Here is an 18122-nt window from a genome sequence, read left to right as displayed (position 1 = left end):
TTGTATATGCTGGTGAAATAAACTCTGTATTTGCTTTAATCCCATGGACTCGAGAGTGGTAATATTTTCTCTACAACAGTGCTATTAGCAAATGTGGATATGAGGTTTTCTTTTCCATTATCAAAATCGTTATGTCATACGATAAATAATTGAGGCCCTAATAAAGATCCTTGAGGGACGTCATATTGTGGCATTAGAGTACCTACACATTATCCCCACTCTCTGTCCGCTTGTCAATTTCCTAACCAGGTCAATAATTTGTATTCAGTTTCATGCGTTTCACCATTAGCTAACAGTCTTTTATGCGAGACTATATCAAATACCTTCTGGGAGTTCATTTGAATAACGTAGCATATCATTCCCCTGCCCATGACTTTAGACACCTCTGCAAAACATTCAATCAGGTTCAAGAAGAATGACCGACAATACAAATCCATGCTGGTTAGCTGAAAAGTGTCAAGGTATTCATTCACACTATCCTCAATTACAGACTATACCACTTTCCCCCAAACAACAGATATTTTAACTGGTCTATCATTCTCGAACAGAGGGAGCTCTGTTACCCTTCGTAAAGAATGGGAAGCAATGCACAACTTTGCAATCTAATGGAACTGTTCCTTGATTAATATGACTTTGGAAAATTATAATCAAACATTTCTGTGTTCTCAGCAACATCCTGCACTGCCCGAGAATGGAAACCATTTGATCCTCGGGATTTGACACATTTTAATGCCAGTATTTTTTTCTGTACTGTTGTTTTTGGCGAGACTCTGTGCTTAATTCAGATTTAGCTTCCTTGCTATTTCTGGCATGCTAACTTCTTTCTCTTCCCTAAATACAGACGTAAGTAAGAATTCAGCATGTCTGCCATTTCCATATTTTCATTTACAGTATCACCATTATCAGTTTTCACAGGGCAACACAGCTCCCAAGCACCCTCCTTTTACCGACATAATGGCACATTTCTGTTTGGCAAGATTGATACACCTAGCAATTTTCTTTTCAGACTCGCTTTTTGTAAATCTTGCTTTCTTTTTCCACCATTTGGTTTTCTTCGCATCTTTACAATTCTGCACCATCTGTGCTTCTTGTTTTGCATTTTTTGTCCTTTTTTCTTTTAATACTATGTCGTCTCTTAAATCTTCAGTTGTCCATGACTGTCTATTTAGCAATTTTAGCTCTTGCCCGTTGGGGGGTATAAACATGTTCTTGTATGATGTTTTAAACATGTCCCACTGATTATCTAGTTTGCCCAGTTTATGTGAACACTCTCTGTCTCAAGCCATTAAAGCCAAGGAAGAGAGAAGACAGAACAAGTATCAAATGGATAAGGAGAGAAGAGAACACCAACTATGAAATATGCAGGAGAGAAGGATAAAAAGGCATCAGGCGAGAAAACACCATCAAACAGAAAAGGGAGGGGCAGAGAATACATCAGCAAGTATCAAAGGGAGCAGGAGAGAAGACAACAATAAGGATATATTGAGTAGGACTGAGGGCAACACCAAGGACAAAAGGAGCAATGGAGAGGACAACACCACTCATCAAAGGAAGAAAGAGAAGAGACGACACCAAGGATAACAAGGGCAGTAAAGACAAATACACCAAGTAGAAAAGAAAGGTGAAGGAAGACAATACCAAGGATACCACAAGCAGCGGATAATACAGCTTAAAGGTTGAAAGCCATCAGAGGAGAAGACACCATATATAAAAGGTGCAGGAGGGATAACAACACCAAGGGGCAAACGAACAAGGGAAAAAAAACATCAAATGAAATAGAATATGAGAGAAGACAACACCAGGGGTTAAAACAGCAGGAATGCTGATACGTAAGGGATCTTAAAGAAGCAGGAGATAAAACAGAAGCAAGACTAAACGTGAGCTGCACACAAGGGATAAACAGGAGCAAGAGAAAAAACTGCAGGGCAAAACATTTCCAGATCAAGTTACGACATTTAGCAGGGAGACAGTGTGAAGATTGAATGATTGTATCCTGTGCTATATAAACATTGCGTTCTGAAAATACCTTACCAGGTACTCCAATTGCTGCAAGAACCGGGTAAAATATGACCTTTATCAGAGTCGGTTCTAAAGCAAACACTATCTGTATGAAGAGAATTTCTTCAGATGGTTGAGATGATCAATACAACTGCAATATTGCAAAGGCAAATAAAACGGTGGTTTACGTAGGCTGTAATGATCTCTGGTGACCCTATTAATTTGCATGCCTAGTTTTATTAGTTGCAGGCTGTTGAACAAACACGCTCTACATTTTCATCACCAAACCCACTAGGTAATTACAGAAATAGCAGATGGGGACACCTTTGGGAGCAAGATCTGCAAGTGCTCAGCGTGACATATTCTGACTGTAATCCAGATATACAATGCGGGACATTTCGAAAGCAAGCCCATCGTTGTGCCTTTTGTATTTGAAATTTGGATTGAGTTCTTCCATTTTCTCTTCTTCTAAAGTTCTAACTCTCCCAATTCCCCTTTTGCAGTCTCTCTTAATCCCTTGCTCTGTCCCTTTCAGTCTGAAAATTCCTATCATCGGTCCTCTTCATCTACATCTCTAACATTCTCCACATCTCCCATTTACTTTCTACTTAATTCTTCTCTCATTGTCCTTCCCATTGTCCCTGAGTGGTTCTGTCCTCTTTATGAATACCTAGTCGGGGCATTTCTTCCACTTTCTGTCTCTAGTATCTCATTTTTTCCCCTTTGGTTCTGTTTGCTTCATTCCTTCTTTCGTCACTTGTCTTCTTTTGACTCCTGTTTTGCATAGTCCTGATCATGAGCAATTTCTCGTTGTTGCTTTTTCTCTCAGTGCCTTAGACACATTATTTCTAATGCCCTCTCTAGCTGTCTCTGCTGTTTCCCGTACCAATGGTCCATCAGCTCTTTCATATGTCCACCTTCACCATTTTGTGAAAACTCAGACGATATAGCTTTGCGTGCGCAATCCTGTTTGAAAGGTCGATAATCCGAGGGCACAGATTTAAGACTATTGGCATACGATCCAGAGGCAATATGAAGAAAGTTATTTTTTATGCAAGAAATAGTTAGGATTTGGGATTCAGTGTATCATAGAGTGGTGGATACAAATTCAGGTGCAGCCTTCAAAAGAGAATGGGCTAATTACTTTAAAGACCAAAATGCATGGATATGGCAAAAGAGCGGGTGAAATTAACTGCAATGCCTTTTTGAAAGAGCCAGAAAACACTCGATGGGCTGAATGGCCTCCTTCTTTGCTGTATGAATGTATTGTTATTTGGGTAGGATAGATAGATAGATAGATAGATGACAGACATTACGAATTGCATGATAACTATCAGATGCAACAGAGATGGGTCTCATGGATTCAAAGGAGCAGTCTACCCACTGTATATGGCACGAAATTACAATCACACAGTTATTTGAAACTCTGAATTTCTGCAGGTGAGTTTTCAGCTCCTGTCTGCAAGGATTTAGCCACTGTTCTTCTCCAACAGCAGTTCCCTCTCAATCCGAACTCCACGTGTGCGGACTTCACCACAAGGTATACGTCTCCAGAAGCACCTCAGATTTACTTGAGTTGCCTTGCTGGCGTGGATTTACCAGCCTTTGCTTTATCTGAGTTCTTCAGTGACAACCTGTGCACTGTGACCGGGTTTGGTTAGCTGGGTCCTTTAGTTAATAGAAACAACTTTTGGATTCAGCCATCATTTTCTTATGCTTGCCTGCGCTCTAGTCCTTCCTGTTCTGCCTGATCTGGGTAAGACTCTGCTTCTGTTTATCTGGTTGCAACCAGTGTTCATTTACTTGGAAAGTGGGAGTTTATTTTTCAGTTCTGTTTCAGTTTTTAGGTTCCATCCCTGCTGCATTCTTAGTTATCCTTTCAATTAGGCTCTACCTTAAAAAAGAACAGCTTTGCAATCACGGAACCCAGCACACATCCCTTTTGGGAAAAAAAGATCTTTACCATGATAAGGCTTTATTTGCAATACTTCAGAAATACAGCAAGTTTTCTACATCATAAACATTTCACTGGGTAGGTTCCTACATACAGTCAGCATTTTCATATTCTACAATCACATTTTTCGAATTTACAAAATCATAAGAGCTTAACCAATAAGAAAACCAAGTGAATGTGACAATAAGGATTATCAGAATTCAAACATCATCGAATAGATTTAACATAACTCAGAACCTTCCTTTAGTCTTACACCCTTTAACATTAACCACTAATGAAATAACCTGAACCTCTTTGTTGAGAACCTTTCTAGAAACACAAGTCAGTTGAGGTCTACATAAAAATATTGAAGAGCCAGTACAGGACATAAAAAAACACTCTTCCTCAATGGTCGAATACTTTCTTTGATGCTTATTAATCTTCCTTGAGAAGTAAATGAAGAGCCGTTTCATACCAGCATTATCATCACAGAGCAGCATCTCTCCTACCCCTATATCACCATCCCTTGACTGTCGCTGGGTCAAAATCCTGGAACTCCCTTCCTCACAGCACTGTTAGTGTACCTACCTGACATGGACTGCAGCGGTTCAAGAAGGCAGCTCACCGCCACCTTCTCAACGGCAATTAGTGTTGGAAAATAATGCTGGACTGGCCAGCGACTCCCATATCCCATGAATGAATAAGAATAATTTTTAAAATGCGATATCCAGAGAACCTCACTTCGCTTGTTACTGGGGCTGTCGATTGTTCAGGTATTTTGACTATGGGGCCAGTTCAATCTCTGTAAATTGCAATTCTGGGCCTGGAAATGTTCCATGCTCCCTGTAATGGGTGGTGTACTGGAATGTTCAACCATCAGCGTACTCTGAGCTACCGGGTATGCAGAGTAACATAAAAAACTGGGTTATTGAGCCTTTGAAGTTTTAGAATATCTTGGGACATACAAATGGTCAGCATACCCGTGGATACACAGAGGGGCTGAACACTAGAGGCTATTGGGCGTATGGAAGGTCAGTATACCTTTAAAGAACACCGATGCTAATGGATCGAGAGAGCGTCATAGTACTCGAGGTTATTGGACCCGCACAGGCTGCGAAGACTGCATTTAGCAAATTGCCATAGTATTCTGAGCTGCTGGGCTTAGAGATGTTGACGTGGAGAGACGTCTCCCGAGGTCATAACATGTATTTAAACTGTCCCACTTACCGATAAAGGCAATCATATACTGTTTTTCTCCCAGAATAAACACTCCAACCCGGTTTCTTTGATCAAGAACAAAATTATTAGTTTATTATAAATGAATTCTTACCCAATAACGAAGTGAAACATGCACACACATGAAAATATTAAAGCCCTTATTTATCCTAGCCCTTACAGACACACATACACACCGGTTAACTGGAAAAAGAATATAAAGCATTATTGTTGATAGCTGTTACAAAGAAATAGAAGGACTTAAAAAAAGCACAGGCTGAAAAGAGGTATGGAAAGATGTCCTTTGTTTTGTTTAGGCGACCCAATTGTGTCCAGATGGCTGTCAATGGGATCTTCCTGGAACCGTTCTTCCCAGGTGATGCTGATGATCAGTTTAGGCTGGCTTTCCAAGAGATGCAGCTACAGAAGGCTCTAATAACTTTTACAGCAGGAATGCAGCAACAAGATTTTCGTTCCCACACTTTCAATGCAGGGTTTCTTCAAATGCAGGGGGAAATTGGAAACACACTTGATGCAGGATTGCTTCTGAAGAGAAAGAGGTGAGCTGTCTTCTCCTGACAGGTAAAGAAGCAACTGTATTTTTGAACAGTTCAAATTAAAATAAAGCATTTTTCCAGAAAGCAAGCCTCCTGACAACCAGAATCTTGGCTTCTCAATGCTTTGTAAACAGCTGTCCAAGTCCATAGCGACTCATTCTGTTTTACTTTATTTGAAAACAGGTGCCTTCCAGTCACTGGTTACCACTCAAACTCAGTCCAAACCTTCTGATGAAATCCTTTAAAAAGGTAACACCCAAAGTCCCAGCATCTACGGAACACTTTTCAGTTTTACAACACAAATTCTTAAAATTTAACAAATGTAAATGAGAAAAAAACGTTTTAACACCTGTAATATTCAGAATCCCTCTGGACGTTGTGCAATTAAATTAGTAGACACATTCATTTCAGTCTCCATTGAAATCATCATCCTTTTTAATATTATGTTAAATAATTCTTAACTGGGATGATTTTATAATATATTGGAAGTCTTATATATGTCCCATCTACATTGTAATTTCTGATCTCCACATTTTGAACTTAGTTACACCCTTTGAATAATGCTGGTGAAGCAGAGCTTCAAGTTTAATTAACCAGCTCCTTCAGAGAAATCCCATGGCCCCAGTGAAGCCAACATCGCCACAAGCCAAATTATCAATAACTTTGTTACTGTGTACCAAAGTAATAGCAAATCAGAAGATTATTGAAATAATAAACATTGAAAGCATACCTTTATGATTGGAACTGAATTAGATCGGGAAACTCTTGGGAATATCTCCAGAATAGAATAATGTAATCATAGAATGGTTACAGAATTGAAGGAGGGAGCACGACCCGTTTAGTCCATGCCAGTTGTCTGTAAGAGCAACGCAGATACCACCACCATCACGCCCCACCCCCGCCCCCCCCCCCCACCCTGCTGCGATAAATTATCCCCATAGCCCTCTGTTCAGGCACATATCCAATTCCTTTTTGAAAACCACAATTGAATATGTCTCCACCACACTCTTAGCAAGTGAATTCCAGAGCCTGGCCATTCCCTGCACAAAAAAGGTTTTACCTCATGTTGCTGTTGGTTAAGTTGCTGATGATCTTAAACCGCCTCCAAGACACCCCATGGTTGTGAACACTTCTATTAAATCATCTCTCAAGCTTCTTTTCTTCTTTAATCACTTGTTCTAAAATAGAGGGAATTCACTTCCTTCCTAAAGTGAGGTGTCAAGATTTGGGTATAATGCTCCCAATTAGGTCGAAAGGAATTTTATGAAGGTTTATCATAACTTCCTTGTTTTGTGTTCTATACATCAATTCATAATTGTTCATGCATGTAATTTTAACCACCTTCTCAAACTGCTTTCCCAACTTTAACCATTTGTACACCTCTGCCAACAGGTGTCATTGATTCTGCACCCACTTTATAATTGTTACCTTTATTTTACATTTCCTGACCTCGATCGTCATTCCAAAATGTACCAATTCACACTTCTGTGCATATTTTTCATTTGTCACATTTCCATCAATTCCACCAGCTTTTCTATGTCCTCCTGAAGCCGATCATCACCCTTCCCACTGTTCACAACACTTCTAAGCTGTGTGTCATCCACAAATTCTGAAATTGTGCCCTTCATTTTGAGGTCATTACTGTGTATCAAAAAAGGCAGTTGTCTCAGTACTGACACCTGGAAAACAACAGTACATGCACACCTACCGTCTGAAAATGAAACCTGCACTATTATTCTATTTCTAGTCACTCAGCAAATTTCATATCTAAGCTGCTGCATTCCATTTTATTCCATGGACTTCGAATTTGCTGCCATGTCTATTATGCAACACTTTATCAAACGACTTTTGGAAGTCAATATACGCCAGATCAGCAGCAGTGCCTCTCACCAACCCATGTTGTTACCACATCAAACAAAAAACTCAATCAAGTTAGTTAAATTAGATTTACGTTTCACATACCTATGCTGGCTTTCATCAATTAATTGTCCAAATAACGTTAATTTAGACCTGATTGACGTTTCAAAAAGCGTTCACACCACCACGTTTAACTTGAGTGACCTGAAGTTCCCGTGTTTATCCTTACACTTATTTTTGATCAATAGTGTATCAGTTGCGATTACCCTGTGCTCTCGACCAACCTCCATATCAACGGAGGATTACAAAATTATGGCCATTAACTCTCCCAATTTCCATCCTTACTTCCCATCGCATCCTCGAATGCATCTCATACTGTCCTGGGGATTTATCATCTACATCTTCAGCCAGGTTTTCAAACACATCCTGTTTATTAATTTTCACCCATCCACATCTCGACTACCGAATATTTTACTGTGACATTCGCAGAATCTACCTTGGTAAAGGCAGAAAAAGATTGCAGGAGGTCATGTCAGGAGCAACACCAGGCAGACCTAAAGATGATATGCCATCCTGTTGAAGTTCCAACACAGGAGGATTGCATGCTAAACAGCAGAAGCAGCATGCAATAGGCAGGGCTAACAATCCCACAACCAACGGATCACATCTTAGTTCTGCATTCCTGCCACATCCAGCTGTCAATGTTGGTGGACAATTAAACAACTGATAGCATGAGGAGGCTCCACAAATATCGCAATCCTCAAAGACAGAGGGGGAGCTCAGCCCAACAGTGTAAAAGACAAAGCTGAAGTATTTACATAAATCTTCAGCCAGACAGGGCGATGGATGATGCATCTCTGCCTCTTCCTGAGTCCCCAGCATCACAGATGCCTGTCTTCAGCCAATCCTATTCACTCCACGTGATATCAAGAAACAACTGAAGGCATTGGATACTGCAAAGTCTATAGGCCCTGACAACATCCCGACAATAATAATGAATACTTGTGCTCCAGGACTAACCACGCCAAAAATCAAGCTCTTCCAGTGCAGCGACAACACTGGCATCGACCTGGCAATGTGTAAAATTTCGCAGGCATTTCCTGTGCAAAAAAAAGTTCTAACCAGGCTAAATACTGCCCAAATGGTCTACTCCCAATCATCAGCAAAGGAATGGATGGTGTCGTTGACAGTGCTATCAAGGGGCACTTGCTCAGCAATAACCTGCTCATGCTCAGTAATTACCTGCTCATGCTCAGTTTGTGTTCCATCAATACTGCTCTGTTCCCGACGTCATTACAGCCTTGGTCCAAACACGGACAAAAGAGCTGAACGCCAGAGGTGAGATTAGAGTGATTGTGCTTGACATCAAGGCAGCACTTGACTGAGTATGGTATCAAGGAACGCTAGCAAAACTGGAGTCAGTGGGAATCGGGCGGGGGCGGGCGGGGTGGGGGTTGCTGTCCGCTGGTTTGAGTCATGCCTGGCCCAAAGGAAGATGGCTGTGGTTGTTTGAGGTGAATTATCTCAATCCCAGGAAATCACTGCAGCAGTGGCTCAGGGTGGTGTCTTCTTCATCTGCTTCATCAATGATCTTCCCTTCATCATAAGATCGGAAGTGGGGATGTTCGCTGATGATTGCGCAATGTTCAGTACCATTCGCAACTCCAAAGATACTAAAGCAGCCCGTGTCCATAAGCAGAAAGACCTGCACAATATCCAGGCTTCGGCTGATAAGTGGCAAGCAGCACTGGCGCCACACAGTTGCCAGGCAATAACCCATCTGAAATAAACGAGCGTCTAACCATCTCCCCTTAATATTCAATTGCATTTCCATCGCTGAAACTCCACTATCAACATCCTGGGGTCACTATTGACAAGAAACTGAACTGGACCAGCCGCATAAATTATGTGCCTGCAAGAGCAGACCATAGGCTGGGAATCCTGTGGTGACTAACTCACCTAATGTCTGCCCAATGCCTGCCACAAGGCACAAGTCAGAACTTTGATGGAATGCTCTCCTCATGCCTGGATGGGTGCATCTCCAACAACACTAAAGAAATGCAACATAATCCCGGACAAAGCACCCACTTGATTGGCAACCCATTCATATCCTTCAAAATGTACTCCCTCCATCACTGACGCACAGTGGCAGCAATGTGTATTATCTACAAGATGCACTGCAGAAACTCATGGAGATTCCTTTGCCAGCGCCATCCAAACCCGTGACCTCTAAAACCTAGAAGGACAAGGGCAGCAGATGGATGGGAACATCATCACCTGCAAGTTCCCCTCCAAGCCACACACCATCTTGACTTGGAACTATATCGCCATTCCTTCTTTGTCACTGGGTCAAAATCATGGAACTGCCTTCCTCACAGCACTGTTGGTATACCTACACCCCCAAGAATGCAGCAGTTCAAGAGGCAGCTCACCACCACCTTCTCAAAGGCAAGTTCGATGGGAAATAAATGCTGACCTAGCCAACAGCGCCCACAACCCCGAACAAATAAAACAAATAAAAACATATACTCATTTAGTACCTCAAAAGTGGCCTCCACCATCAAGCGTAAATCATCTTTTATATCCCTAATCGACTCCACCTCTCCTCTTAGCATCTTTTTGCTACTTATGTGGTTACAGAAAACTTTTGGATTCCCTTTTCTATTCGCAGCCAATCTGTGATCATGCTCTCTCCTCGCCTCTCTGATTTCTTTATTCAATTCTCCTCTGACCTTTGTACATTCAGCCTGGTTCCCACCTGTATTATCAACCTGACATGTGTCACTCACATTTTTTCTCTGCTTCACCACGATTTCTATCTCCTGTGTCATACAGGGAACTCTGGCGTTGTTTGCCCTACCATCCACCCCGTAGGAATGTACCTCCACTTTCCCAAACCATCTCCTCTTCAAATGTTTGTCATTGTTCTGTGACAATATTGTTTGCCAGTTTTTGATTCTGATTAACCTTGTGCAGTTCCATTCTCATCCCATTGAAATTGGCTCTCCTCCAATTAAGAACTTCTACTCCAGATTTCTCCTTGTCCTTTTCCATTGCTAACCTAAACCTTTTGCTACTATAAAAGCTGCTTATTTAATGTTGCTCTATTGACACTTGATTCTCCTGACCCACCTCATTCCCCACAATCAGATCAGGCACTGACACCTTCCTCACTTGGCCGGAAGCATACTGATCAAGAAAATGTCCCTTGGCACATTTCAAAAACTCATCACGTGCTTTGTCCGTTACACTATTACTATCTCTGTCTGTGTTAGGATAATTAAATGCCTATATTATCATGAGTCTATAGTTTTTACACATCTATGTCATTTCCCTGAAAATGTGACTTCCTCATTAGTTCGTGGTCTATACAATACATGTGTCGTGCAATGGATCCTCTATTGTTTTTAAATCCAGCAAAATAGTTTCTGTCTTTGACCGTTTCAAAGCATCCTCTCTCTCCAGCACTGCAATATTCTCCTTAATCATTACAACCCACCATCCTTCATTCTGTCCTTCCATATCTTTCCTGAACAGTTTGTATGTAGGAATTATTAGTACACATTCCTGCCATATTTTGCGCCATTACACGACCATCACCACACCATCTTATTTGCATGTGGCTGTTTGTGTCTGCAGCTCAACAACCTTATTTACCATATTCCATGTGTTTACGTACATGCACTGTAAATCTAAATTAGACATAATGGCAAAACATCTTTGTCTGACCCCACTAGCAGCTTATTATTTCTTAGTCCTCGCTTCTGGACTTCAAATTCTTGGTAAGGTTTTAGCCTCTGAGTCACAAGGTGCAGGCTTCGAACACTGATCACAGTGAGCTGATACCCGAGCTTCAGCTCTGACTCCTGTCAACATATCCAGTGGGATACTCCTCATGGAGATAACAGAATCATTACCAGCACATGCTGCTGTAAGCAAAGGCAGCAGTGTTTATGATCTGAAATTGTGGAACTCTATGTTGTTTGCCTAAATTTGCAAAATTCTTCATGGAAAGATAAGGTGGTGTTCCTTGAGATTAGCTGGATCATGATTGGCTTCAGTTATCAAGGAGAGAAAAGGCAGAGTGGGATTAGAATGGAGAGTTAAACTAGCAAGTGACTAGAAGCTCCGGTTCACGCTTGCAGACTGGAGAGAGGTGTTCAGAAAAAAAATTATCACTCATTCTGCAGTTGATTTCCCTAATGCAGCAGAAGCTGTATTGTGAACAGTGAATATAGCACAATACATCGAAAGAAGTACGTGTAACTCACTATTTCATCTGAACGGAGTGTTTGAGACAGCACAGTGGGAATTGAAACTCCTGCACTCGTTTACCTATGTGCTTATTAATAGTCATTTTGTCGTACTGAAGTTGAGAATTGCTGAAAATCGAGACATGTTGTCAAAGCTTTTCGTCTTGCACTCATCAGGACAATACCTAAGAATAACAAATGCAAGGGAAATCAATAATTTATACTGCATGAGAAGTGGGTGTTGATTGCTTGGCAAATGAACTCTGAGTGGTCGAGGCGTTGCCATGGGGAATGCAACAGTTTACAGTGACTGACAGTTGACTGCCAAGCTTTGTTTAAAATTTGACCCAGGCAGCTTCAATCTGTTTGGTCAAGGCATTGCTCCGAGGAATGAACCAACGAATGGCTGTCACTTATTTTGTTCAGCTGAAACAGGCGCAATGTGTGTCCATGTTCTTTCTGTCTGGAAAGAACAGGGCCCTGTATATTACTATATGTAGCTTCCAGTACACACAAATGCGCCATTCTGCGAGCCCTACTGACTATCATAAATTGTTTGTCAGCAGAATTCCTAGCCCACTCCGGCTTATTTAGCAAATGTTGTCCAACTGTGGAATCGCACTTAATGTTGGAAACTATATTTTATGTTTTGCAAGCATGGGCTGGTTGGGTACAGCTTGCAGCTTTCCCATCGTGAACAGTAGAAGGGACATATTGTTTGATACAATATACCAGTCTTTGGAGTGTAAGGCCCACATACCTAGCATCACACTGGCATTGAAATTCATATATGTCATGATTCATTTGTGTGATAGGCAGGATGTATTTTTAGCTTGACTGAAGCATCTTGTTAGTGGCGGACACCTCACATGTTGCTACTGCATTGTAGAAGTGTGAAACACTTCCTGTCACTCAAATTTGTGAGGTACAATACCCTTCCAAGGTAATTTGAGGTAGAATGGGCACTTTCCAGGGACGAAAATGGGGGTCTGAAGACGAAAAGCTTCAACAACATGTCTCTATATGCTTATTCATCGCACTCGGGATCGGCACAGTGGTGCAGTGGTTGACACCTCAGCCTCACAGCTCCAGCAACCTGGGTTCCATTTTGGGTATTGCCTGTGCGGGGTTCGCAGGTTCTCTCTGTGATTGTGTGGGTTTCTGCTGGGTGCTCTGGTTTCCTCCCACAGCCAACGACTTGCAGGTTGATAGGTAAATTGGCCATTGTAAATTGCCCCTAATGGAGGTTGGTGGTAGGAGAATGGTGGGGATGTGGTAGGGAATATGGGATTAATGTAGGATTAGTAAAAATGGGTGGTTGATGGTCAGCACAGACTCAGTGGACCAAAGGCCCTGTTTAAGTACTGCATCTCTCTCTGACTCTGGGGTAACGCCCCGACAACTTGTTCAAACATTACTCTTACTTTTACGTAAAACAAATCATGGTCGGTAATCCTTCAATCTGTAATTATAGTCAAATGACTAGATGCAGTGCGTGACTTCAAAATGTGACGTCTGTTTGCAGAGAATTGATTGTTTTGCAACCTGAAAAAATAAAAAAAATAAACAAGTTACCGAAATTGAGTGAACTGTTCCGTTTCCTGCGAATAGCGACATTGTTAAATTCATTCAACGTAAATATGTTTAAGAATCTTGAAATGTGAAAGAAACAAATCTTCCACAACTAAAGACTTTTCCTATAACACATCCATGAAAAGTAAGATAGGAAAATATAATACTCTTAATTAATATATTTTATCATGGAAACTCACCTAATTTCCTTCAGATTCGTACTAGTCTGGTAGAGCTGGAGAAATGTGGGAACGGATTTGTCAGTCAGTCTGTTGGACTGTTCACTGCGCTGATTATCGTTACTCAGGTCCAGCTCCATCAGTGAACCATTTTTACTGATGGCGGAGACCAATTTTGCTGCACAATCATCTGTGAGAGCATTTGACTTTAACCTAGAGTGATTAAAAAAACAGATTTTATAAAACATCGATGCACGTGCTTAAATATACACCAATTGCAAATAACTATACTGGAATTCCAAAATCGTGGGGCAAAAACTGCTCAAGAAAATTGCATGTTTTCTGTTTCTAAATTATTTTCGTCCTAATGCAAATTGACAAATGAGATTGGTCAATCATCATTACCAGGGTAATGAGAATTCTTGATGATAAAGAACTCTGGTTGTTCCGTCGATATTTAAACAGAAATTACTCACTCAAGTGTCTGTACTTTGCAATCATTTTTCTCCAGAACTTTAAAGAGGCATTTCACTCCTGAATCTTGAAGATTATTCTCGTTGAGTCTAAACTCAAATAAGAAATTCAATAATAAATATAGAATAATGAAACAGACATGAAATATTCATAATTAAATCTATTTTACATGGAATACATTGCCCTTCCAAAACGCCAATATCAGACCCAGAATCCAAATGCCTATTTGATTTGCACTAAGGTCTTTCATTATAGCGCCTGTGTTATAATCAGTTACTATCACCCAGTACATTTGTTTAGCTCGAAATTTACTCCATTGCTTGGGGTAAAGATTTACCCACACATTATCAAACAAATACGTGTAAAATGGGCTTAAACCAGAAAATGATGGAAATGCTCAGCAGGTCAGACAGTAACGATGCTGAGGAATCAAAATTTACCTTCCAGCTGCTGATCCTAAACTTCTGATCTGTTGTCATGTTAACTTTCCTGCCCATTCCCATTCTGAACTCTCTGTACTTTTATTCCACAATATTGGAAGGATACTCACGGGATACGTAAGAAACGTGTTAGATTAGGCAGTTTACCGCCTTCCAGACACAACATGGAATTCAACAATTTCAGATCATAACCACTATTCCTATTTTTTCAGACAGCATGTGATGGTAGTGAGTCTGTTGCTCGTATTTACAACTCCTGTTGAATATCTTCTATTCCACTGTCGCAAGGTCAAAATCCGGGAACACCCTTCCTGACAGCACTGTTGGTATAACTACACCACTTATTTCTAACCTTTGCCATTTCAGAGGAAATGCCAATAGCCTGAATTGTTTGCTCTGTTTCTCTCGACAAAGTCGTTACATGATCTACTGAGTAAGTGCAGAATTTTCTGTTTATATTTCATATTTCCTGTGCAGTATTTTCCTTTTGTCCATGTAAAATAGTGGCTGGCAGCAGGAATTCTGTAAACTTGTGGTCTGCCATGAACAGGAATACAATGGATGCTTTGCGCAGCAGATGCTCGTCATCAAAAGAAAACAAAGGGTAAAACCAAAGACCTTACCTCTGACCTTATTATTATTTTAAAGAAATTTAGCTATATGATACACAAAGGTTCACAAATATACGAGAATGAGAAGCAAAGCATGCCACATTTTTCTGCACATTCTATTGGTGCATCCAATTAAGTTATTGTAATGGATCCCTGCAATGTGCATAAAGCCAGATGGAGTTTCACTCAGCCTCACTTTCCTTCCCTCAGAGCCTCTGATGATGCGTTAATCCAGTGGCATCACTGGAAATAATTACATATAGGTGGAAGAATCGCAGCTGTGAACCCACTTCACAAGCTTTTTGGCACAATTGAGATTAACAACAGCATTACTGAATTGGAAAATGCAATCCTATCGAGGAATGAGAAATGAGAGTACATATATACCTCACTTGTAATATAATCAAACTGCACAATAAAACAAATTTGTTTCCTGTTTTAAACAACTAAATATTTGCTTACCAACAATAGGCAGTGACAGAACAGTCTGTTAACACAGATTTAAGGTATTTGCTTAAAATATAGATGTAGGATGATGAGTTGTTTTAACTCAGTGAGTTTTTATAATATCGAATGCACTGCGTGAAAGACTTGCGAAATCACATTCAATAGTAACTTTCAAAAGGAAACATGATATATATTTGAAGAGTTGAAGCTTGCATGGCTCTGGCGAAGTGCAGGGGAATGTGTCTAATTGGATACTATCGAAGAGACATCACAGGCACCACAGGCAAAATGGTCTCCTCCTCTGCTTTCAGACTCAATGGTTCTACGAAACAGTGGGTTTTCGAAATAGAGATCTAATATATGATGATTAAGTGCAATGGGAATGTATCTCACTTATCAATCGAGAGCACCACATTGTGAAAGGTGCGAGTTCGATTCGGAAGTTATATGGCCAACTTCATATCTGATTGAGTTAAGTGAACACCACTGCACTCTCAAGTATTACCAGAACAGCCAATCTGACTACGTCTCTCAACACTCTATTTAGAACAACGGAGAACTGAATGAAAGAATGTGTTCAATAATTGATTGAATTCAGTTAATTTTCTTTGCTTATCATTCATAACATACCACGTGTAAATAGAACAAATATTGTTTGCAATTATATTTATCGATTTGTTTAAATACCTGAGTATTTTACATTTGTGCAGTATGGACTGCAGTTGATGGATGCCTGCATCTTGTATACCACAAGTACTGAAATCCATCTCTTCAATTATTTCAAGGTTCATTAATACAGTAGACAGAACCGCACAATCATAAGATTTCAGAGGACACTTTGTAAACTTGATTTTCTTTATCGGTGCTAATGCGGCTGCCATCAGATTTCTGTCTTCAAATTCAGCAAAGGAATGACATATGTTTAAGAATTTCCGTTGGCTTTGCCCGTCATCCAAGTTCTGAGCGCACGTTTTGACATTCCGTGTGAGCCAATCCGACACAGGCTGTGTTACTTCAGCAGGAAATTTACCCAATTTCGACTCAAGCTGATCAGTTGACTTTCGTGAGGAAAGACCAACAAGAAAACGTGAAAATGAATTGAATCTGTCATCACCGCATCTGTATCCTTCATCAAGCAGTTGTTTTAGTTCATTTGGTTTTGTTCTTAGACTTTTCAAAAGTGCAGCAACAAAGTCCTGCATCACGGTGTCACGGAATTTGTAGGCAGCACTGCGTAGATCATTGTCTCGAATCTTCACTATAAACGCAGTGATAAAATTGGAAAGTTCGAGTTCGAGCTCATTGAATTTGTCTGCTTCAAAAACAGCTGTTTTTTTCCCAATTCCCTGGTAGGCCAACTCGCACAGTTTCAGCAGGCTATTGCGAGTGTTTTCTGCATCATAGCCACATCTATTTAAAAAGTTTTCAAAGTAAACAGTGTACACCCGTGTGCTGGTTATGGGTTGCCTTTCTCGCTCTTCTGCTGTCTTATGCGACTCCACTAAGGAGCAGCAGACTGAACAATACAGAGGGTTATAGTACAGGGTGTCCAGTGTGTCGTTCAGCTTAATTGTTTCGATTGCCTCTCTTTCCAGGTTTGGATCTCTCAAGTAACATTGGAAATATTCCTTCATTTTCTCAGGGCTGAAACCCAGAATTTTGAACCTTCGATGTATGTTTGAATTTCCCAGAGATTCCAGTTTCCACGGCGGGCTCATGATCAGCACTGATGAGCCTTTCAGCAACTGCCCTTGTATGAGGCAGCGGACAATGTCTGAAACCAAGCAGCAACACTCGGGATTGGAACATTGATTTTGAGGTGTGTTGTTTCTCTCAACATCTTTGAAATCCACGGTTTGCTCAAATTCATCCAAATCATCAAATATAAACAATATTTTGCCGGGATCTTTCCACAGCTTCTCCAGATGATTTCGCAAATAGGGGTATGAATTCAGGATCAACCTTGATAGGGTTGTTCGGACTTTTATTAAAGTTAATTGTGTAAACTTGAAACGAAAGACAAATTGAAATTGATGGTATATTTTCCCTGTGGCCCAGTCACGGAGTATCTTCTGTATTATGATGCTTTTCCCGATCCCTGCATCACCAAATACTATAGTTGTCCGAGTTCTGTCTATTGTAGCGTCTTTGCTTCCCAACAATTGATCGAGCTGAACGTTTTCGGGTACATTCCCGATATTTGGCCCCTGTTTCTCTTCAAGCTTTCTCCCTTGCGCCTTCAGTTCAGTTTCAACCATTTGCGGCTCTCCAAGAGAAGGAACAATCATTACTTCAGTGTAATGCTCATCAAGTAAACATGTCTTGGACATTTGATTTTCTCCAGTAACTTCCAATATTGTCGTTTGTTCTTGAAGAAATGTTTTGTGCTGGCGCTCTATGCCTGAAATATGAAAACGTTAAGAATTTTGTTAGTACAGTAATTGTAATTGAGGAGAAAAAATAAGTAATCTAGTAAAACAGTGAAAGAAAGTTAATGTCATGGAAACAAGAAACCATGTTAAGTGGAGCAAAATAAGAATGTAAGTACATGAGAAATAGGAACTGCAGTAGGCGATTTGGCTCTTT

The 18122-nt window shown here is 40.6% G+C and overlaps 1 protein-coding gene across 11 annotated transcripts in view; it reads right to left on the bottom strand.

The window, feature by feature from the left end:
• Window positions 1-6625: 6625 nt before the first annotated feature.
• Window positions 6626-18122, bottom strand: part of LOC137385144 (NACHT, LRR and PYD domains-containing protein 3-like) — a 99275-nt gene continuing 87778 nt past the window's right edge. For 9 of the 11 annotated variants that reach the window (XM_068060048.1, XM_068060045.1, XM_068060052.1 and 6 more), the window contains 4 exons: window positions 16224-17937; window positions 14041-14127; window positions 13586-13777; window positions 6626-13358 (listed from right to left, as the gene is read on the bottom strand). In XM_068060048.1, the coding sequence (XP_067916149.1) occupies window positions 13271-13358; window positions 13586-13777; window positions 14041-14127; window positions 16224-17937 (2081 nt within the window). In that variant the 3' untranslated portion in view covers window positions 6626-13270. The remainder of the gene's footprint in view (window positions 13359-13585; window positions 13778-14040; window positions 14128-16223; window positions 17938-18122) is intronic. The other 2 variants (XM_068060047.1, XM_068060049.1) reach the window with 2 other exon arrangements.

Source organism: Heterodontus francisci, chromosome 28 (genome assembly GCF_036365525.1).
Source record: "Heterodontus francisci isolate sHetFra1 chromosome 28, sHetFra1.hap1, whole genome shotgun sequence".
NCBI classification, from domain to species: Eukaryota; Metazoa; Chordata; class Chondrichthyes; order Heterodontiformes; family Heterodontidae; genus Heterodontus; species Heterodontus francisci.
This window is presented reverse-complemented; position numbering and strand designations above follow the sequence as displayed.